Source organism: Boleophthalmus pectinirostris, unplaced genomic scaffold (assembly GCF_026225935.1).
Source record: "Boleophthalmus pectinirostris isolate CB_2022bp ecotype Guang Dong unplaced genomic scaffold, ASM2622593v1 HiC_scaffold_11, whole genome shotgun sequence".
Lineage (NCBI taxonomy): Eukaryota > Metazoa > Chordata > Actinopteri > Gobiiformes > Gobiidae > Boleophthalmus > Boleophthalmus pectinirostris.
In genome coordinates this window covers 20220222-20244282 of record NW_026570994.1, presented here as the reverse complement: position 1 = coordinate 20244282, position 24061 = coordinate 20220222, and the positions used below count along the sequence as shown (strand labels likewise).

Below are 24061 nucleotides of genomic sequence, written 5' to 3'. Positions count from 1 at the left end.
TTTCAGTGTAAACGTAAACTTAGTCTATGCACATTTTGCTAATATTTTTCGTGTTCATTGACATATTGTATAAAATGTGACGTTTTTTGATCGTGTTGACCTGAGTCCAGTTGTAGTGATGTACAAGATTTATTCGAGCAGAGAGAAAGTCAGAATAACCATAGAAGAACACACATCTTTAAAAAAAAAAAAAAAAAAAAAAAAAAGAACTAAGAACTAAGAAAAAAAGTGATTGTATTTCTGTTCGAGGGGTTAAGTCTGTGGAACAACCTGAGTGATGATTTTAAAAACACTGTAGAAGAAAAAGAGTATACAGCATTATGTTTTGAGCCCTGGAATAAATGAATTATGCATGAAATTTGGTTGTTTTAAGTTATATTTTGTCTCTTATATATGCAGTAAGTCGTAAGTGAAATTGTAAAAGCAAACTTGCTGTTCAGATGCTGCTTTTCTTTCTTGGAATTCTATCATTGTTTAATAGAGTTTGGCATTTTAAGTACTTCAGCATAAACCCTTTTGGTCATGATTCATGGGGTTGTAGTCTTTGTTTTGTTTTGTTTTGTAGTGCTGCAAAATGACAGAATGATCTACTCCTCCTCCTCCTCCTCCTGTTCTTACCGAGTAGTGCTTCTTGCGCGTCTTGTCCACACACTTTCCCTGGAGGCAGATCCGTCCTTTGCCGCAGGGGGTGCCCTCCACCGCCGGCAGCTTCTTGGTCAGACACACCATCTGCCCCTGGCGGATGACGGCGCACCACAGACGGGCACACACGTCCATGCCCGGGCACACCGTGTACTCGGGACCGAACGCCAAACGGCACTGACGCACCGCATCGTACGACTGACCGGGGAGCTCCTCTGGGCCCAAGAGAGGGACGCGAGGAGAGTCCAGCAGACACTCGGCTGAGAGACGAGAGGAAAGAGGAGAAGAAGAGGAGGGAAGGGAGAGAGAATTAGATAGAGATTCAACAAATAATAATCTGTACCAGGCATGTCCAAACTATGGCCCGTGAGCCAAATCTGGCCCTCAGACAAATTTTTCTAGGTGTATTGGCCCAAATTACCTTGCCTCAATAAAAAATTTACTTTTTACTGCAAGTTTTTTGAAAATCTACTTTGATGAAGTTAATATTTAATATTTAGTGTTTGGTTTTGAGGATCTTCTCCTCTGGATCATGAATAAAAGGTCATTCTAACGTGTTAAACATGCACATATTTCAGTTATTCACAGTTTTGTGCACCCGTCTACGGCCCTTGATCAGTCCTCTGCCTCATCTGTGTTTAGATATGTGGCCCTTGATGAAAAAAGTTTGAACACCCCTGAGCTATACTAAGCATAATTCATACTTTTAACTGTAGCCATTGTATTTAAGTTGAGGTACATTTACTGTCCCTGTAGTGAAATGTGTCCTCTGCATTTGACCCGTCCTTCAGTGTCTCTGGGTTAAACCTGTCAGGAGCAGTGGGACCATCTCCAGAACTTGAGCTAATCTCGGTCAGGACCACCACCTACTGCCTCCGCTCAATTTCATTTCTCTCCAGCGACGAGGTCAGGAATCGGAATACACTAGATGATTTGCAAGAAACCCGAACTTGTAGACCGCGAAGAGCTGTGAAGTCGTGACGTCAAACTCGTCGCGTCTGTCTGGGTTCCTTTTGTGGAACAGCACAACAGTAAACAAAGCGCTGAGATGGATGTAAACGAAGACAGACATTCTGTGTTGGCAACGATTCCCCTGATCGAGGATTTTTACTCTCTGCTTTGTTTGCTGTCGTGCCGGCAATGACTTGGACACCATTGAGCGTTTCGGAGCATTACATACGTCACGACCAAATAGCAGCGACTGGTTAAATAAAAAAAGTACCCGCCTACTGTTGAGCTGCTTGACGACCGATGTTGAATTTTGCACCATGTGAGCTCTGCTGCAACATCTGCTGTGGAGAATGTGGCGGCAGTCCAAAGATGTAACCTTACCGGGCGAACACGGATTCAGCAAATATTTGGTCTCCTCCGCTGACCACTGCACAAACTTCTTGTCGCTTGATTTCTCCACCATTTTCCACACACGTTTTCTTTGTTTACTTTCCCGCATGTGACCCGGACAAACCTACTGACATCTATTGTGTCGTCATGATTCTCTTAGAAAACCAAGTACTGTATTTTCCGGGCTATTAGTCGCTCTGGATTATAAGACGCACTGTCATTAAATGGTCTATTTTCAAACTTTTTTCATCAATAAACAGCACCGGACTTTAAACGAAACACAACAGTTCGATGGGTCAGTCGGACTCCGTTTGGCGCGTTCACGGCGACTCTGGGCCTCGTTCAACTGCGGCGCATGGGGGGGGGGGGGGGGGACTCACTCGCTTTTTCGGTTCGTTCCTCCTCGTCGGCGTGGAGTGATGAGTGTGTCTGTGGGTGTGTTTCGCTGTGCGGTCGCTGTCTGCTCCGTGTGTGTTTGTGGCTTTGTAGTTTACCGAAGTCGTGCTGGGACACCCGAGTGGATTCATGTATGGGGCGCTCTGGATTGTGGCGCGCAGTCGTTTTTTGATGCGGTTAGAGGCTTAAGAGTGCGTCTAATAGCCCGGAAAATACGGTTTTACTTGGTTCCCATCATGAACCAACTTTTCGCTTCCCAAATGCTCTGAATACGTCAGTCGGTTCGAGATTACGTGTGAGAACCGGCACCGGCACGGTTCTTTGTCGGCCTGAAAGTACCAAGAGAGAACATGCAAACTCCACACAGAACCACTATTTTAAAGGTCCACTGTGTAACTTTTCTGGAGGAGGATCAGTCACCGGCTTGTTTTTCTGTTGAACAAAACTCACTATAATTCTTTTTACTCTTTAGTTTTTTTATATGATACTTTTACTTGAGTATTTCTTAACTCCTGTATCTGTACTTTTAACTAAACTGAGTACTTCTTCCATTACTGTTGTGTCCTTAAGCAAGACACATCACCCACATTGTCTAGTAAATAGTGTTTTTGATAAGAAAAACATAAAAACCGGGACAAAAACGAGTCACATTTTGCATTTTGTACGACTCTTACGTATGGCTGAGTAAATGCGGGATCAGCGTAAACGTCCTGACTGCACCGAGCGGCGTCATGTATTTCTAAAACGATTTCCATCTCCTCTAATTAAACCCGTGTGACCACAAGCTAATTAAAAACTCTAGAAGCAGCAGTCACTGTTTGTGTCTCCACGGCGACACGTAAATAAAGAAGCGTTAAGACATTTTTAGTTCCCTTTGTTTTGGTTTGGGTCTGTGGACGGAGCTGTGAGGTCAACATCAGGACTGAACCAGGACTAAACCAGGACTGAACCAGGACTAAACCAGGATTAAACTAAGACTGAACCAGGACTGAACCAGGATTGAACTAAGACTGAACCAGGACTAAACCAGGATTAAACTAAGACTGAACCAGGACTAAACCAGGACTAAACTAAGACTGAACCGGACTGAACCGACTAACCAGGACTGAACCACTGAACCAGGACTGAACTAAGACTGAAGAGGACTGAACTAAGACTGAACCAGGACTAAACCAGGATTAAACTAAGACTGAACCAGGACTGAACTAAGACTGAACCAGGACTGAACTAAGACTGAACCAGGACTAAACCAGGACTGAACCAGGATTAAACTAAGACTGACCGAGGACTGAACCAGGACTGAACCAAGACTGAACCAGGACTAAACCAGGACTAAACCAAGACTGAACCAGGACTAAACCAGGATTAAACTAAGACTGAACGAGGACTGAACCAACTGAACGGACTGAAGGACTGAACAGGACTAAACCAGGACTGAACCAAGACTGAACCAGGACTAAACCAGGACTGAACCAGGACTGAACTAAACCAGAGACTGGTAAATCAGGACTGAACCAGATCTGAGCCAGGACTCAACCAGGACTCAACCAGGACTGAACCAGGACTGAACCAGGGACCAAACCAGGACTAAGCCAGAACTAAGATAAAACTAAACCAGATTTTAACAAGGACTGAACCAGGACTAAACCAGGACTGAACTAAACCAGGAGTAAACCAGATCTGACCCAGGACTAAACCAAGATTAAACCAGGACTAAGCCAGGCCTAAACCAGGTCTGGGCCAAGAATGGACCAGGACTGAACCAGGACTGAACCAGGGACTAAACCAGGACTAAACCAGAACTGAGCTAGGACATGTTTTATTTATTACATTTGCGTACTGAATCTGTTTGTAAATATTTTTACCGTTTCCGTCGTCGAAAAAGTCCGTGATGGTGGCGGACGTGCACTTGCTCCAGGGTTTGGACGCGTCGATGGACGTCAGGACGGACGACATGAGCCTCTTGTCACTGTTCACCCCGAAACGCTCCTCACAGAACTTCGAGTCGTCATGAGACAGGCCCAAAAGGTGACCTGTGGGATAGGACAGGAACTGTTAGACCGGGACTGGACCAGGACTGGACCAAGACTAGACCAGGACTGGACCAGAGAACAGGGTTTAGACCAGGACTTGACCAGGAATGGACCAGAGAACAGGGTATAGAACAGAAACGGACTAGAGTACAGGGGTTAGACCAGGACTGGACCAGAACTAGACCAGGACTGGACTGCTGGACATGGGTTAGGCCAGGACTGGACCAGGACTGGACCAAGACTAGACCAGGACTGGACCAGAAAACAGGGTTTAGACCAGGACTGGACAGGACTGGACCAAGACTAGACCAGGACTGGACCAGAGAACAGGGTTTAGACCAGGACTGTACCAAAGGACAAGGGTTAGACAAAAACTGGACCAAGACTAAACCAGAGAAAGGGGGTTAGACCAGGACTAAACTAGGACTAGACTAGGGGTTAGACCGGGACTGGACCAGAGGGAAAGAGGCTAGACCAGAACTGGACCAGGACTGGACCAAGAGAACAGGGGTTAGACCAGAACTGGACCAAAGGACAAGGGTTAGACAAAAACTGGACCAAGACTAGACCAGAGAACAGGGTTTAGACCAGGACTTAAACTAGAACTAGACTAGGACTAGACAAAGACTAGATCATGGAACAGGGGTTAAACCAGAACTGGACCAGGACTGGACCAGAGAACAGGGGTTATCCCAGGACTAAACTAGGACTAGACTAGGCCTGGACCAGGACTAGACCAGGACCTGAACTAGGAATAGCCAAGGACTGGACCAGGGCTACAGCAGGACTAGACCAAGAACTAGACCAAGAACTAGACCAGGTCATGTGAGGCTCATTCTGCTTTCTGATTGGCTAATCGTCTGCAACCAAAACACCAAAATTCCAGCTCATCCTTAAAGTTGTTGCCAGTAAAAGTTGCGTTTGTTTATATAATTAGGTCATGTTTATGTCATTCAAAATCAGAATCGGTGGATTAGTGATAATTTGACGGGGCTTAAGTGACTGGTCCGTGCACGGTTCTTCGACACACTTTGACTAATAATAGATTGGCCTCGTTCCTGTAGGTAAACATCTGCTCTGTGACGAGGCTCGGTGGAATTCAAACAGGACTAAACCGGTCTTAACTTTAATCCCGTCTTGTATTACTCTGATTATATTACACACATTTCTAGAGAGTTATTTGTAGAGACACATTTGTAGTGAAAGCAGACGAGTCGGTTTAAACGTGTCCCGTCGTGTCGTCTCTCCTCCGTCTCCGTCTCAGGTTTGTCTCCGCTCACATTTCTGCACACGCCGACACCTGTTCCATATTTTGGATTTTTGATTGTTGATTGTTTTGCTGCTTAGATACGACTCGAGGAAAAATACATCTTGAAATATGTCGAAATGACAAATGGGACGACGGCGTTTTCATAAATGTCCTTAAAAGTTTATTTACGTTTTTTTTTTTACATTGTTTAGTTTGTTTTTGAAGCCGTCAGTGATTGGACAGTAGGTTTGAATAAATCTAAAGTTACAAATAAAACTACGAGGGATGCAACGATATTCGATATTAGGGGTGTAACGATATCCAAGTCTTACGATACGATATTTATTGCGATATCATGGAAAAGCTCACAATATCGTGGGGAGGCAACAATATTCAAATGTCTCTGTACGATATTTTCACGATATACATCTCACGATATGATATTTATTGATATTTATTTATTTTGTAGAGGCAAACAAAACTGTGAATAGTTTACTTTTAAGTCTTAATCCAAAGAACTAAGACTTAAAAGTGTTAGAACTGTTATTTCTTCTTGTAATCTACACTGAAATGGAGCAAAGGATCATGGTCTATGTAGTTCCCTCTGTCTTTTTTTGTTATTGCTGCACCATAACTCTTCATTTAAGCAAAGAGTCTTGTGATTCGATATATTGTGATGGATATTATTGAGAGAACTTTGACAATAAGGATACGATATCACGATATTCGATACGCACGTGTCAGTCCAAGCGCTCTGTGTTGACATTTATTTTGGTCTGAAAGGAAAACAGTTATCATGACGTCCTCCTCAGATGCAACAAGAGAACAGCTCCATAGAGACTTACAGCTGAAATATTCTAACAGAGGAGGGTTTTATCTTTCAGTCACTTTATTTTACGTCAGTAGACCCAGGAATGACAAAGATATTAACTTTTAAATACTTCAGAATAGCTTTTGGCTTTAAATCAGCTTTAATCGAATGTGCTCGTATTCGCGCCCGTGACGAGACTTGTGATTTATGACTCTATCTCATAATTTTTACTCATAAAACTCTGAGACATTTCTATGTAGTTTGAGTCTCCAGAAAGAGGATGGGAGCGCAGTGTGTCTGTAAGAGCACAGACTGTAGAAGGCAGTTGTTGTGTAACTCTCCTACAGTCTATATGAAGAGTCGACTGGTGTATTATAAAATATAAAACAACCTGAGAAACTCTGTTCTTGTTTTCACTGAATAAAAATTCTGAGCTGTAAATCAATGAACCAAATGAACTAAACACTTCACATAAAAACTACAACTTTGCAGTAGTTCTACCGTATTGCATTGTATACGAGAAAACACAATGACATGATTTTGGTAAGCAAAAAGTGTCAGTATCAACAAGTCAACATCAGCATCGTCAACAATTTTCGGCGAGTTTTAACCTTTCAAAGTAACGTTTTTGATCCTCAACATTCAGTGAGTGAGTAAGATGATGAAGTCATGTCAAAACAATTAACCTACTTCAAAATAAGACGAGTTATCTCATGTCAGACAAACGCAACTGTCGACACAAACGAGCAGCCCCACTGACTTTTTGCCTACCAGACACTGTGCACGTGCGGGAAAACCAGATGTAAACAAAAACATTTTCTTGTATGAAATGTCTTGAGATTTCTTGCGTGTCATAAAGCGTATCGAAATCGAATCAATATTGCGACTCGTGCATCGAGATACGTATCGAATCGTGGGAAAACGATATACCGTTGCATCCCGAGTAACTACAGTTCTGTGACTCCGGAATGATCATTATGTCGTCGTTATGTCAGGAGAGTTGAAATAGAGCTTTATTGTTTTAAACTTCTAGGAATCTTGCAGTAAACTGAATTTGACAAGTAGCTTATTAATTAAAATAATAATAGTTTTACCGATTTCGTGGGCGACGGTGAAGGCAGCGTGGAGTCCGTCGTCTTCGATCACAGCACAGCTCCTCTCGGGGGAACAGATCGTGCCCACGTCCGCCATGCCCAGAGTGTCACAGGAGTGGTGACCGCACAGATCCTGAAGACAGAACAGAAACGGGAAAGAGTGTCAGTCGTTAAGTTTGACGTTAATGTCGAGAAATTTGTCCTTCGCATTTGACCCATCCTTAATGTTGCTGGATTAAAGGAACAGAGTTTCACAAAATCTAGGAAAAATTAGAAAATGTCCCAGTTTTCTTCATCTCCATGTCACTGTAGCGTTCTGTTATGTTCATCTAATCAACAATTACAACCATACCTCAGTTTTCATAATTTCCCCACTGGACTGCGTACATGTGATTGGAAGATATGAGGAGCTCGATTCAAGAACAGCACATACACATACCGATGATCACATTTACCGACTATAAGTGGCACTTTTTTTCACGGTTTGGGTGTTTCCTGCGACTTATATATTAAAATGTTCACACTGACAGACAGGGGGCGCTCTAGTCTTGTGTGTGGTAGAGATGCGCGGATTGCGGTTACAACCGCGGTATCCGTGGTTAATCTGCGGGTCGGGCGGATGACGTGACGAAAAATTATATTTTAATTAAATTCAGGCGGGTGGCGGTTTAACTACTAAAAAAAGTTATTGTTAGTATTGTTACCTACATCTGAAAAGACGAGTGTCATTGTTTATACTTGTAGTATGAAGTGTACGTCATGTCCTTAATTAGCCCATTTGACCTCGTTTTTATGTTCTGAAGGTTAAGGTTGTGTCGGGTTATTGATGCCTAAGGTTTACGAGGAACATATTATATGCAGTTTATTTTATTATTTCTAATTTATTTCAGCTGTTTGCCAACACGTAAGTGGCTATAGGGCCAGATTTATTTAGTTATGCTTTTTTTGTTTGTTTCGATATCAGATATATTTTAAAACACGCAGACATTATATCGTAGACTGCCACTCGGGGGATTTAAAACTTAAAGAAAGACCGATGGAGTGAGGCTATGACTTTGAAATAACATCGGGCAATGGCAGAATGTTCAGAATGTAACAACATCCAACACGAAGGCAAGAAGGTTCAAAAACAGCCTAGTCGGAAAACGTTGTCAGTTAATTAGCTGCGCAAGAAAACCAGGTAAGTTTGGGGTTGTTATGGACAATTAACTGTGTCGGCGGCAGGGGGGGGCATTTGAGGGCCGTGCTGATGCTGAGTCTGACGACAGCCGTTTACCTCCACAGGTCGAGGCCGAGTTGCTCAGAAGTGACACCGAGGATGAAGAATTGAATGGATTTAGTGATTTGGAGTGAGATGGAGAGTTTGTTAAACTTGTTCTGTTCTGTTGTTTATGTTATAGTTTATCTGAAGAACTGTTCATATGTGACGTTAACAGTCTGTTGTTCTCTCTTCTATTGTTTTTACTAGAACTTGGCTTTTATGGTTAAATGTCAGTTCCTGGTCTCTGATTTTATAGAATTAATTTCCCCCAAAAAGTGCGACTTATATATGTTTTTTTTTTCTACTTTATTATGCATTTTTTGGTTGGTGCGACTTTACTCCAGAGCGATTTATACTCCGAAAACTATGGTACTTCACAATCAGTAATCGCATCTTTCCAAACGTCTTCCCGGTTTGTGACATAATCGCGAAAAGTCTGTTGTGCATGTTTTGGTTTTCGATGTGGGCAACCAGTATTTACACGAAACAAAAACGGGCCCGAAGTTCACCGTCTCCTCTGTCAGCATAAATAAACAAACGAAACAAAGCGAGTGTTTTAAATCAATCTGTGGCATCGTCAAATCCGAAAACACGACGGAAACCGATCGCCTAATGATCCGAGCTTTTCCACTTACATCACCGGAGCTCGGGGTTACTGCAGTTCACTGTATTGAGCCGCTCGTTCCCACACGCGTTAGAGCAGAGGGGCCCAGGGCTGTGTGTGTGTGTGTGTGTGTGTTTGTGTTCGCATGTGTGTATTTATGTGCGTGTGGGTCAATTGTTGCCGTAGAAACAGTGAAGCATTACAGTGATGACAGGGCCCCGCTGCTCCACAACAAACATCTTTATGAATGAGTAACAAACACGGGCGCCACCGGAGACGAGCCGCGATGGAAATGCTCGGCCCCCCGCGTGTGTTTACTCGCTGCTTTAGGGACGTGCTCACTCAAAACACCCTCCCAGACAACGATATAACGACTTTAAAGCACCGACGCTTAAGAGCCGCTTTTACGAGTTACAGGAGAAAACATATTTCACTCTAAAGCCAAGTTCGCACGGGATTAGTTTTACCTTTGGTCCTTTGGTGATTTGTAATAATTACGGAGTCGCCTGAGATCTTAATCCCGTGCGAATGCTCCACGTCTGTAATTTGTAAAGTATAAATTCCGACGTAAATTACCTACTGTATTTCGCCAAACACAGACGTCCGGTGATAAAACTCGTCCCGTGTGAATCTGCTGTAACTGTTGTTGTAATTTTGCGCCTTTTCGATCTCTTTCTTTTGTTTTTATGGTCTTTTCTCTTTCAGTCTCTGTGTCAGTGTCAGTAAATTAAAGAAATTTACGGACTCTGCTTATCCCGCGCAAATCCGCTGCAAGTATCACAGAGGTGGGGCGGCAATTTGCAAATTACCAGACGTCCCCAGGTTGTACTTATCCCGCGCGGGTAGAGCTTAGGCTACGTTTGCACATAGTCGGGAGTGTTGAGAAACGAATATTTCCCTCCCTCCATTTTCGAAAAAGTTTTTGTTTACATCGACCCGCATAATAACGCCATCGAGCGCCGTCGTAACTGCACCGAGCCTCTGGGCCTGGATTAGATTCAGACCTGTAGCGTTTATTTCTTTACAGTTGTACGTAGGGATGTGCAAAAATATCAAAATATCGATATATCGTATTGTGCTTAATGTGATGACACAGTATCGATGTTGTGGGCTGCTGTATTGATATATCGACAAGAGTAATTTTTGGTATATTTTACTAAATTATTTTGTCACAGAGCTACAGTCTGTGGTTTGTTTAGTGGAAGGAAACTCTTTTATGTGACAAATTTGACATTTTCACTGTTTTGATGAATCAAATGTTTGTGTTTCATATGAACTTTGCAGAAGAAGTGGTTTAACAAAGACTTTTAGTATCACAGCCATGATTTAGCCTTTATTTTTTTTATTGAACCGTATCAAATCACTTTGAAATGTATCGGTATCGAATCAAAAGTGCACTGTATCGAGATATGTATCGTGTCAGCTGGTGTATGAAGATGAACTGGTGTTAAGATGAGGAATAAAGGGTAAAAGCATAATAGGTTTAAGCTTCAGCCTGCACCTTTTCGGTCTGTGGATGTTAAATATGACCGTGACCGAAATAAATAATCAATCAATCAAGCAACTTGATCCTCAGCCCTAGACCTGATACACGAGCTGTGTAAGGCGCCACCTAGTGTCTTCCGCTCAGTTTAATTTCTCTCCAGTGACTAGGTCAGGAATCAGATACACTAGACCAGGAGTGTCAAACTCATTTTGGTCCAAGGGTCGTATCCAACCGACTTTGATCCCAAAGGGGCCGGATCAGAAAACTCATGTCATATAAACCCCAAAAATAATAATAAGTTCAAATATTTGTGCAGAGAAACACAAATCTATTACAGAAATCTTTTTTTAATTGATAAACTCTTTCTTTTACAATATATTATAATATTATGAACAACCTGAAACTTAAAAAAAAAAGTAATTTCAACACAATGTTTTAACATGAACTTGTTTGTAAATAGGAATAAGTAAATTTTTGTTGTAAAATCCTGCACTCGGCTCCACTTTTCTCATGTTGGACATTTTTCTGATGAGGGTGTCACGGTCAACAGTCAAAACGATCGTCCTTTAAGAGCGTTTGGAAAGAGACAAGTCTTCATTTGTGCTGCTCTGGTGGGAGGGGCCACGTACAGAGACGCTGGAGACGCTGCTGTGATAAACACCACAGAAAATTAACAAGATTTTAATAGAAAATATCATTAAAATATTTTAGTAGAAAATCAGCCAAGGTCTTGGAGGGCCGGATCTGGCCCCCGGGCCGTATGTTTGACACCTGTGCACTAGACGGTTTGCAAGAACCTCAGAAGATGTAAAACGCACACCGGCCAGTCAGCTGTGACTGCGTACGCTTTCCTCCTTTGAACTTCCTTTGACAAATACAAACTTCGCATTTTTTATTGCACCTTTAATTCGCAAGTTCATCTCGCAGAAACGACAATGATCGTTGACAGACATGTTCACTCTCTGCTTTTTTTGCTGTTGTGCCGGCGATTACTTGGACACCACTGAGCGTTCCGGCGCATTACATACGTCACGACCAAATAGCAGTAACTGGTTAAATAAAAAAAAGTACCTGTCTGCCTGTTCGTCGAGCGAACGACTCCTAATGCCTAATGTGAGGTCAGAAGGTCTACGAAGTGAAACCGGCTGATGAATCAGACTAACATGAAGGTCCTATGTTACGCAAAATTGACTCTTGTGAGCTTTAATCCATGTTATAATAAAAAAAAACATATCTGAAGTTGTGTTTTGTTTCATTCACATGTTTGAGTAACTTTATTATCAGTCTGTCTACATCTCCAAAGCTCAAAATGCTCTGTTCCACCTTGTGATGTCATGATACAGTGGTAGTTTTCAAGCTAAATTACAACATAATTAACAATTGCAGGACTAAAATGAACCAAATGATTCAAGTGAAGGTGGGTGGAGTTTAAAAATACAGAAGAACTCAGGCTAAAACTGCCGGATTTGTGCGTTAAACAAGTGTGAATGAAACAAAACACAACTCCAGGTCTGTTTTTGACGAGGAAACTACATTAGAACATTGCTCAGAAAATAGCCCTTAAAACTGGGCAGTGCGGTGGCCTCAGGGGGTCAAAACTCAAAGTGAACCAGTATTTTCCTGCAGTCCACCTGTGAAAACCGTAAGAGTGGAATCCTTGGCCTGAGCTGCCTTTATTTTGACTGCGTTTGGGAGCGGGTGGGACAGGAAAACCACACCACACCACGGAGATGGAGTTTGGATTTCGGAGCCAGGGGGGAGGGAGGAAGTGCGAGGCTGGAATAACAGGAGCAGGTGAGCCCGGGATCAGAACGGAACCGGGGTTAAACAAGCACAAAGCCAGACTCGCTCCAAAACCAGACCGTACACCAACACAACAGCGGTAAACACAGAAATCTACAGAGCGAAACGGTCTGGGAACAAGAGGATTCAGATGTTCAGAGTTTCACGTTTGAAACACGTCCAGAAGAACTGACAAAAACACTGAAATCTGAGCTGGCAAACTAAGCCAAGAAGCACATTTTGAGAACATGTTTGTGCAGTTTTCATGCAGAATAAAACAGGAGATTTTGTTGTTTGTGGAGGAAATTATGGGATTTGCTAATTGGTTTAAGTCAGAGACAGTGAAGGATGCGTCACTCTGCGAATTTCTCTGATCCGGCCAAGATTTAAAAACGTTTATCAGGTTATTCATCTTGTTTGCAGATTTATTATCGACTTACCAGACCACAGACGGATTAATTCTAGTCTAGAGGTCGTTTATTTTAAGAGAACTTGTCAAGTAAAATGATCTCGCTGCATGGACACATCATTTATTTTCTGATAGATTTAGTTTATATCTTAGATTTTGGCCAAGGTTTTTTAAATGTTCTAATGTAGTCTCCTCATCACAAACAGACTCAAACAGAAATGAATCTGTTCCACCTTGTGATGTCATGCGGTGATACAGGACGAGCTCCACTGTGGTTTAAACTCCACACAACTTCACTGGAGTCATTTGGAAGGTTTCAGCCCTGGAGTCGCCGATCTCCACTAAACTAAAGTTAAATGGTAACAAAGTCCACTTGAAAACTACCACTAAATGACATCATGAGGTAGAACTGAGCAGTTTGAGCTTTGGAGATGTAGACTAGAGGATGGAAACCCTTTCCAAGTCCAAAGCGACCTGTTGGACTTGGACAAATATTTAGAACATGGGTCTCCAACCTGTAGCCAAGTGACTTTGGAATAATATGTTCTGTCGTTGATAACTGAGGCTACGTCCACACACCAACACTCCTGGATTTAGATTTTTTTGCAGGTTGAAAAAAAATGTGCGTCCACACTCATGTCAGATCGATAAATAATAATATTATAATATACATTTATATGAGATTATAGTATAAATAATATTCACGTCCAGATGACAATGGAGCACTGAGTGAAAATTCTATCACACAGATTCCACACCTGTATGTGGCGCTGATACAACCAGAGCCACTGGACACAATAATACAAACAAAATAAAGTCCTTCCTCTTCCACAACAAACAAACACAAGAAGCGTCATGTATCGCGTGATGTCATCGTTTTCCAAAAGCTCCGGTTTGTATGTCCACACAAAAACACAGTTTTCGCCTCCGAAACGCCGGCTTTGTGTGGGCGAAAGGCCAAAACGAATAAAAACTTCATTGTTTTGACCAAAAAACGTCATGTGGACACCACCTAAAATTTGATAAATTACCATTGTAAATGTGTCATTTTGATGCATGACTTTGTGCACTGATAAATGGATAATAGTTTATGTTTTATTGGCGTCGAACTGTTTATCTAAGGCTCCTCTTGTTGTGGTTTCTAAACTTCCTCAATTTCTTGCGACCGATAAAATGAGAAGCTCTGTGGTATTTTTTGTTTTGTAAAGGAGCTCACCAGTAGAAAAAGGTTGGAGATCTTTGATTTAGAACTTCTGTTTGGGCTGGAGTTGGACACAGCTCTGATGCGCCGCTCGTCTCTGTTCTGTTCTGAATTCCCTTTTTTCAGTTTCCAAAACGTTGCACTGTTTGTCCTAATAAATCTCACATTTTGCAAGTAAAATGATATGCAGGATTTTTCTCTACGTTCTTGAGCTGCTCCCTCTCCTCCACTCGTCTCAAGTCACTGATGTGCTCATTCTTTTATTCAGTTGATTGATAAAATCGGACTTTCCACACAAACAGTATCCTCCGTGTGTCATTAGTCAAGCCTGTGTAAATAGTGTGATTTTAATTACGTTGGGCTCGGTTGGACTCGGACACAAATATCTTAATGCCTTTTGGGCTCAGTTCAGATTCAATCACTGCTCTGTTGGACGAGGGCCGGACTTGAACGGAAAAAATCGTCCTGATCCAAAGACAGACTAATAATAAAAGTATTGGATGGTATTGAGAACTGAAATTGAGTTTGAAATCTGAGTATCGTGACAAAACAAACACCGAAACTGTCTTTTTCTTGTAAACACCTGCCCTGACACAAGCCGCAGTTCCTCTGAGCTCCACCAGGGCGAGCCGGAGCCAGCGAGCCGTGATTTAAACCTGACACTTGTGTGAGTTTTCCAGGTTTCTGTCTGCGGCCGCCGGCTCCAGAACAGCTTAAAAACAGAGACGAACACGCGAAAGGTTTAAACAAACACGAGCAGGAGCCGACAGGAGCCGACAGGAGCCGAGCCGACAGGAGCCGACAGGAGCCGACAGGAGCAGACAGGAGCAGAGCGAGAAGAACATTTAAAGAGAATGTCCCAAGTTTTTCCGTGTATTTGTGTTTCAGATTTGACTTTTTCTCTCAAACGTTGCCACTATTGGACGAGTTTAAAATGTGAAAATGTTTTGTTTTCGTCATGTTTTGGTTAATCTGTGAAATTAGAAACGACGTAATCCTTCATGAATCAGCCGAGGAGGAGGAGGAGGTGATGATGAGAAGGTCCATGTGACATTGAGCTGTTCGTTATGTAAGACGATTAACTTCAATCAATACGATCCGTATGACGCATGGAAATATACGAGCTGCCACGTGCTCCTCTGACCTTCTGACCCTCTCAATGCTCCTCTGACCCTCTCCTCTGCTTTTCTGACCTTCTCAATGATCTTCTGACCCTCAATGCTCCTCTGAACTTCTCCTCCGCTTCTCTGATCCTCTCAAAGCTCCTTTGACCCTCTCTGCTCCTCTCCTCTACATCCTCTGCTCCTCTGACCCTCTCCTCTGTTCCTTTACTCCTCTGACCTTCTCAATCCTCCTCTGCTTCTCTCCTCTGCGTTTTCTGACCCTCTCTCCTGCTCCTCTGACCCTCTCAATGCTCCTCTGACCCTTTCCTCTGCTCCTCTGACTCTCTCCATGCTCCGCTGATCTTTTCCTCTGACCCTCTCCCCTGCATCTTCTTCTCCTCTGACCTTCTCCCCTGCTTCTCTGACCCTTTCCTCTGCTCCTCTGACCTTCTCAATGCTCCTCTGACCCTTTCAATGCTCCTCTGTCCTTCTCAATGCTTCTCTGACCTTCTCAATGCTTCTCTGACCCTCTCCTCTGCTCCTCTGACCTTCTCCATGTTCCTCTGACCAGCTTCTCTGACGCTTTTAATGCTCCTCTGACCTTCTCAATGCTCCTCTGACCCCCTCTCCTTCTCCTCTGACCTTCTCAATGCTCTTCTGATCTTCTCCTCTGCTCTTCTGACCCTCTTCCCTCCATCTTCTGCTCCTCTGACCCTCTTAATGCTCCTCTGACCTTCTCAATTCTCCTCTGACCCTTTCCTCTGCTTCGCTGACCCTCTCCCCTGCATCTTCTGACCCTCTGACCCTCTTCTCTTCTGCTCCTCTGATCCTCTCCCCTGCTTTTCTGACCTTCTCATGCTCCTCTGACCCTCTCAATGCTCCTCTGACCTTCTCAATGCTCCTCTCTGATGTTTGCCTCTGCTCCTCTGACCCTCTCAAAGCTCCTCTGACCTTCTCAATGCTCCTCTGACCCTCTCAATGCTCCTCTTTGACCTTCTCAATGCTCCTCTGACCTCTCAATGCTCCTCTGACCCTCTCAATGCTCCTCTGACCTTCTCAATGCTCCTCTGACCCTCTCAATGCTCCTCTGACCTTCTCAATGCTCCTCTGCTCCTCTGCTCCTCTGACCCTCTCAATGCTCCTCTGACCTTCTCAAAGCTCCTCTGACCCTCTCCTCTTCTCCATATCTTCACTGTCCCTCCTCTGTGCCGTATATTTTCTCTCCAATCATGATGGAACCAGGTCTAAACCAGTTCTAACCCGACTTTAATCCGGGTCTAAACCAAGAATATTACATCTCCGGACGTTCTCCTGCGCTCTGTTGTTATCGTGGCTCCTGTAGCTCACATCTAACACTCTTATAACAGTATGTGAATGTAAACGAGAGTTATGCAACCGTTTTGAATCCAGGAAGTTCACGACCCACACATTTCTATCCTACATTTGTCACGCGCCCTCGAAAAACCCTCCACAAATATTTGAAAACTTAAAGTACATATGACAGGTTGGACCACACAACTCTCCAAAACACGGAGAACAACATTTAGGATTTAACTCAAGATTCACCTCGTTTTTGGTTTTACGATTAAAGTTGAAGTTAAAATTTTGAGTTTTTAGTTAGAGTTTTAAGTTTATAATTCGACTTCCATTAATTCCATTAAAGGTTGTATGGAGGATTTTTTTTGTTTCAAATTGTCAATGATAGATTATAGATGCAGTCGCCTTGTAATTATGATGACCAAAAAAAAGAGAATAAAAATTCATCAACTCTGGACGTGGTGGGGCTAAACATTTGCCAATAGATAACGACACTGCCTCGTTATCTGTGAGCTGACAGGCTGTCAATCAAACTCCCTACGTTTCTAGTGTAACTGACTTGCCTGCGCCGCCGGTACGTGGTTTACGTACGACTGTCACGCAGTCCACAGACGCAAGACGCACAGACGCTGTTTACTCCACCAACGCAACAGTTCTTAGCGGCTTTTTTTGACCTATATCTTCCTCGCAGTTCGCACAAAGTTTGTTGCGATGGCGACAAGAATCCAGGAGCAGTTCGCCGCAAAAGAAAGTCCGTTTTTGAGGTCGCTGAAAGAAGAAGACAAGGGGAAAAGCAGCGAAGCCAAACTAAGGTGATTCTTGAAGATTCATTCCAGCGATGGCGCGACTGAAGCAGACGAAGGGTCTAAAGACTGACGCACTGGTCCACAAATTACTCCTGGACAGGAAACTTCTGCTTATTATGAAAACGTACTTTATTTCCAAGAGCTACACAAACGTTTTTCAGGACACGAAAGCGATATCCTATGTCTGAAAACGTAATTTTCAAGGCAAAGAAAGAGTCCGCTTGCTGCTGCGTGTTGTAGCTAGTTCATTCGCACTGAATCTCCGCGCAACCTTCTCTGCACCCCTTTCCTGCTCCTCTCCCCGCTGCCCGATCCGCTCTTCCCCTGCTCCTCACTTCTCGTCCGCGCACGAAATGTCCGCACACCCGCTCCCCCTCCTCACTTCTCCGTCTTGTCCTAACCAACACTGTAGTTAGTTGTTTACAAGTCATGTGCAGCGGCTGTAAACAAACCTGTTTCTGGCGTAAGGAGGAGGAGGGAGGAGGTGTTTCTACGTAGGAGCTGTAGGGGGGGGGGGGTGGTTTCACACATGCGCAACATTTGAAAAAGGACAAACAGTCGCTGGATTTCTCGTTCCTTGGAAAATCCTCTATACAACCTTTAATTCCCAACCGCAAATCTAAAGGTTCAATCTGTAACTTCTGCGGAGATACAAAGTTAAAACCGCACTCCGGAACATTCTCCATGGAGATAAATACGTTTTATGCCGCGATATTTTAGTCAAAGGAACAACATTTCCATGGAAGAGTGAGGTTTGTGGAGAAGCGAGCTCGATCTCAGTAAGGACGCGTGTTTTTCAAAGCAATAAACAAAAAATAAATAATGAATCCGTGGTGTATCATTCGTAAATTTGTTTTTCAAAATGAAACCAGAAATAAGAAAAATGAAAAACTAAACAAAAGTATTTTCTTCATTATTTGTCTTCAAAATTGAAATGAAAAAAACAAACAAACAAAAAAACAAAAAACAGATGATTTGGGGACCTCAGTTCTGGTCTCAGTCCCGATCTGGTCCCGGTCTTGTCCCGGTCTTAGTTCCAGTCTTAGTTCTGGTCTCGGTCCCAGTCCGAGTCGCAGTCCCTGTCTGGTCCTGATCTCAGTCCCGGTCTCAGTCCTGGTCTCAGTTCTGGTCTGGTCCCGGCCTCAGTCAGGGTCTGGTCACGGTCTGGTCCCGGCCTCAGTCCCAGTCTCAGTTCTGGTCTCAGTCCCAGTCTCAGTCCAGATACAGACCGGGGCTGAGATCAGGACTGAGATCGGGAACAGAATCAGGACTGAGCCCGGGACTGGGCCGGGACTGAGAACAGGACTGAGGCCAGCACCAGACCGGGACTGAGACTGGGACCAGACAGGGACCAGACCGGGACTGAGACCGGGACCAGATCGGGACTAAGACTGGGACCAGACAAGGACTGAGAACGGGACCAGACCAAGACCAACACCAGGACTGAGACTAACTGAGAACAGGACCAAGACCAGGACTAGGCCGGGACTGAGGCCAGGACCAGACTGGGACTGAGACTGGGACCAGACAGGGACCAGACCGGGACTGAGACCGGGACCAGATCGGGACCAGACCAGGACTGAGAACGGGACCAGACCAAGACCAAACACCAGGACTGAGACTAAGACTGAGAACAGGACTGAGAACAGGACCAAGACCAGAGACCAGGACAAGACCAGGACTGAGACTGGGACCAGACCAGGACTGAAAAGGGTTTAGTCCTGTTTTAGTCCTGGTTCAGTCTTGGTTCAGTCCGGCATCTCAGTTTAAGTCACAAAAATTTTTTTTCCATTATTCAAACACAAAATCGAAAACTGAAAAAACAAATCATTATTTATGTTTTTTGTTTGTTTTGTTTTTTAAAATTTGGTTTTGGAAACAAATAATGAAGAAAATAGTTGTTTTTTCGTTTTCTTATTTTTGGTTTTATTTTGAAAAACAAATAAACGAATGACGCACGGATTGATGATAAACATTCGGTACGATCCACCAAATCAAATCAGAATTAAAAAAACATAAAAACTTGTCGTACGATCTTTTAATTTTCTCGACATGTTGGCATCTCCAGTAGATTTACAGTGCGCTATTGTCCCGTGTCCTTTTCACAATTACACCGAGCGAAAAACCCCGACACACGCGAGTCTCTCAATATGCTCATTGTTTTGGCCCGAGCGCTGGTATGTGCTGGTCAGCCCGGGGCACAAAGCATCATGGGTAATTGGACCGCTAACCCCTGAGCCGCGCTAATGGTCCGCGGCGGCGGCGGCGAACTCCTCAATAACGCCACAGTTCGTGTTCGACGGACGACAATAACGTCATTGAAACGAGCAGAGCAGCAGAGAAGAAGGAGAATGAGAATGAGGGGTTCAGTGTGGGGCAGTGGCAGAGTGGTTAGCCCTGCCAGGTCACACGTTTGAAGGTTTGAGACCTGGACCTGGACCTGGACCTGGACCTGGACCTGGACCTGGATCACATGAGGCTGAGAAGAGTTTGCATCTTCTACTTTATGTACTACTGATACTGATACTGATACTACTGATATTACTGATACTACTGATACTGATACTACTGATACTGATACTTATATTGATACTATTGATACTGATACTACTTACTACTACTACTACTACTACTACTACTACTACTACTACTACTACTACTACTACTACTACTACTACCTTGTACTACTTCTACTGATACTACTACTACTACTACTACCTAGTACTACTTCTACTGATACTACTACTACTACTACTACTACTACTACTACTACTACTACTACTACTACCTACTACTACTTCTACTGATACTACTACTACTACTACTGACTACTACTACTACTACTACTACTACTACTACTACTGACTACTACTACTACTACTAACTACTACTATAGGTACTACTACTACTACTATGGGTACTACTACTGCTGCTACTACTGCTCTAGGTACTACTACTACTACTACTACTACTACTACTACTACTACTACTACTACTACTACTACTACTACTACTACTACTACTACTACTACAGGTACTACTACTACTACTACTACTACTACTACTACTACTACCACTACTATAGGTACTACTACTACTACTATAAATAATACTATAGGTACTACTACTACTACTACTATAGGTACTACTACTACTACTACTACTACTACTACTACTACTACTACTACTACTACTACTACTACTACTACTACTACTACTACTACTACTACTACTACTACTACTACTACTACTACTACTACTACTACTACTACTACTATAGGTACTACTACTACTACTACTACTACTACTACTACTACTACTATAGGTACTACTACTGCTACTACTACAATTTGACCAAACATAAAATATTCCTTCAAGCCTTCAGGTTTTGTCATTGCTTTGCCTGGAATATTCCACAGTACGACATTAAACACACAGTATCTATCTCCTTGGAGACGAGCAGCCGACGCCACCAGGCCGAGTCACAGCTCAGGTCTGTGGAGAGGCGAGCCCACTCACAGTACGAATGCGTGTTTCTCGAAATAAAACCACCAGTAAAGTAATTCAATAGGAGCCAAACAGATCACAGCATATTTGTCTAACTGTATTACAGAAAAATGTGGAGCTGTCACACGATACCTCAATTATCTCGAGTTAAACCAACGTTTGTAAGAAACTTTGGCGTGTTTTTGGCGTTGTTGTTCCAGACTTGCCCAAACGATGCCTCATTTGCGAGCGTCAGGGCGTGACTCTGGAGCCGTGAGCGGCGTAAACACGACATGAAAAACGGGACCTGCTTCTCCTCTCCTGAACCCGGCCTTAATCTCCCCTGACACTGGAAGACTTTGAGACTTTGAGACTTTGAGACTTTGAGACTCTGAGACGAGGCCAGTTTACCCGTTTTTTGGCCTGACTTGTGTCGCTGACATGGACACGGGGTCAGCGGGTTACGACAGACCCCGAAAGTTTAAAGGTCAAAGCTCAAGTTAAAGTGCATGAGACTCGTTTACATCGTTGCACTGAAGATTTTAATACAAATCTATTGTTTTTTTTTTTAAATAGTTTTGTTGGTGGAGTTTATAATTTGACTTTCTGGTTGGGCACTGCTACTGCTACTGCTACTGGTACTGGTACTGGTACTGGTACTGCTACTACTACTGGTACTGGTACTGGTACTGCTACTACTACTGCTACTGGTACTGGTACTACTACTGCTACTGGTACTGCTACTACTACTGCTACTGGTACTGCTACTACTGCTACTGGTACTACTACTACTGCTACTACTGGTACTGCTACTGCTACTGCTACTGCTACTGCTACTACTGCTACTGGTACTGCTACTGCTACTACTACTGCTACTGCTACTGGTACTGCTACTACTGCTACTGCTACTGCTACTGCTACTACTACTGCTACTGCTACTGCTACTGCTACTACTACTGCTACTGGTACTGGTACTGCTACTGCTACTACTACTGATACTGCTACTTGTACTGGTACTACTACTGCTACTACTACTATTGCTGCTCCTGGTAGTAGTGCTACTTCTGCAACTGCTGCTACGGCTACTGCTGCTGGTACTACTGATACTGATACTACGACTACTACTACTACTACTACTGCTACTGCTACTTCTACTACTACTACTACTGCTACTGCTACTGCTACTACTTCTACTACTACTACTACTACTACTTCTACTACTACTACTACTATACTTCTACTACTACTACTACTATACTACTATACTACTACTACTACTACTACTACTACTACTACTACTACTACTACTACTACTACTACTACTACTACTACTACTACTACTACTACTACTACTACTACTACTACTACTACTACTACTACTACTACTACTACTACTACTACTACTACTACTGATACTACTACTACTACTACTACTACTACTACTACTACTACTACTACTATACTATTACTATTACTGATACTGCTACTGATACTACTACTACTACTACTACTACTACTACTATACTACTTACTACTACTACTACTGCTACTACTGCTACTACTACTACTACTACTACTACTACTACTACTACTACTACTACTACTACTACTACTACTACTGATACTACTGCTACTTCTACTGATACTACTACTACTACTACTACTGCTACTACTACTGCTACTACTACTACTATACTGCTACTACTACTACTACTACTATACTACTGATTACTACTACTACTACTACTATACTACTACTATACTGATACTGATACTACTACTACTACTACTACTACTACTACTGCTACTACTGCTGTTACTACTACTACTATTAGTATTACTATTACTGTTACTGCTACTGCTACTACTGCAGTAGAATGCTCCTTTAACAAACGTGTCTAAATTACACAAAATGAAAGTAATAAAACTGAATTAGCAGAGCATTATTTAGTTAAATGAAGGTTTAAAGAGTCAGAGCTGTCGTCAGAGGTCAGAGTTGAGGTGAGTGAGTGAGTCAGCGTCTGGCATCAGCACTTAAAGTTTGTGACTCTTTTGTTTGCCGGTGGAGGTGGAATGTGCTTATTTGGCAGGAGAAGTACGACATGCAGAGTATTTATCCTGAGATAGTGGCTTTTAAACGAGCGTCTGCCGTCTGAACCTGCCCCTCGTCCTCACAGAACGCCCCATAAAAACGCCAGCAGTACCAAGATGGCCGCCTGCTCCAGACCTGAGCTCGTGTTTGAGTAAAACAGAAACGACCTGAAGTGACTCGAGGTCACACGATCAAAACACGACAATTTAGGATTTACTATGTGGAGTCTGCATGTTCTACTCTTTGTATAACTACTGCTACTGCTACTACTACTACTACTACTACTACTACTACTACTACTACTACTACTACTACTACTACTACTGCTACTACTACTACTACTACTACTACTACTACTACTGCTACTACTGCTACTGTTACTACTACTTCTACTGCTGCTACTGTTACTGTTACTACTACTACTACTGCTACTACTAATGCTACTTCTACTACTGCTACTCCTACTGTTACTACTACTGCTACTGCTATTGTTACTACCACTACTACTAATGCTACTACGTGTACTTCTACTGCTACTTCTACTGCTACTACTACTACTACTACTACCTGCTGCTACTGTTACTGTTACCACTACTACTACTTCTACTACTGCTACTCCTACTGCTACTACTACTAATGCTACTGCTACTACTATTACTACTACTACTGCTACTGCTATTGTTACTACTACTACTACTAATGTTACTATATGTAGTTCTACTGCTACTGCTTCTACTACTGCTACTGTTACTACTACTACTACTACTACTACTGCTACTACTACTACTGCTACTACTACTTTTACCACTACTACTGCTTGTACTACTACTGTTGCTACTATTACTACTACTACTACTGTTACTAGTACTACTACTACTGTTACTACTACTACTACTGGTACTGCTACTACTGCAATTAAAATAATCCTTCAAACCTTCATGTTTTGTC

At 43.0% G+C, this 24061-nt stretch overlaps 1 protein-coding gene across 1 annotated transcript in view; it reads right to left on the bottom strand.

The window, feature by feature from the left end:
* Positions 1-24061, bottom strand: part of LOC110165852 (A disintegrin and metalloproteinase with thrombospondin motifs 5) — a gene marked incomplete at its 5' end in the record, with an annotated part of 51384 nt that overhangs the window by 14349 nt on the left and 12974 nt on the right. The window contains 3 exons of the mRNA XM_055163667.1: positions 619-902; positions 4245-4412; positions 7567-7699. Coding sequence (XP_055019642.1) covers positions 619-902; positions 4245-4412; positions 7567-7699 — 585 coding nt within the window. The remainder of the gene's footprint in view (positions 1-618; positions 903-4244; positions 4413-7566; positions 7700-24061) is intronic.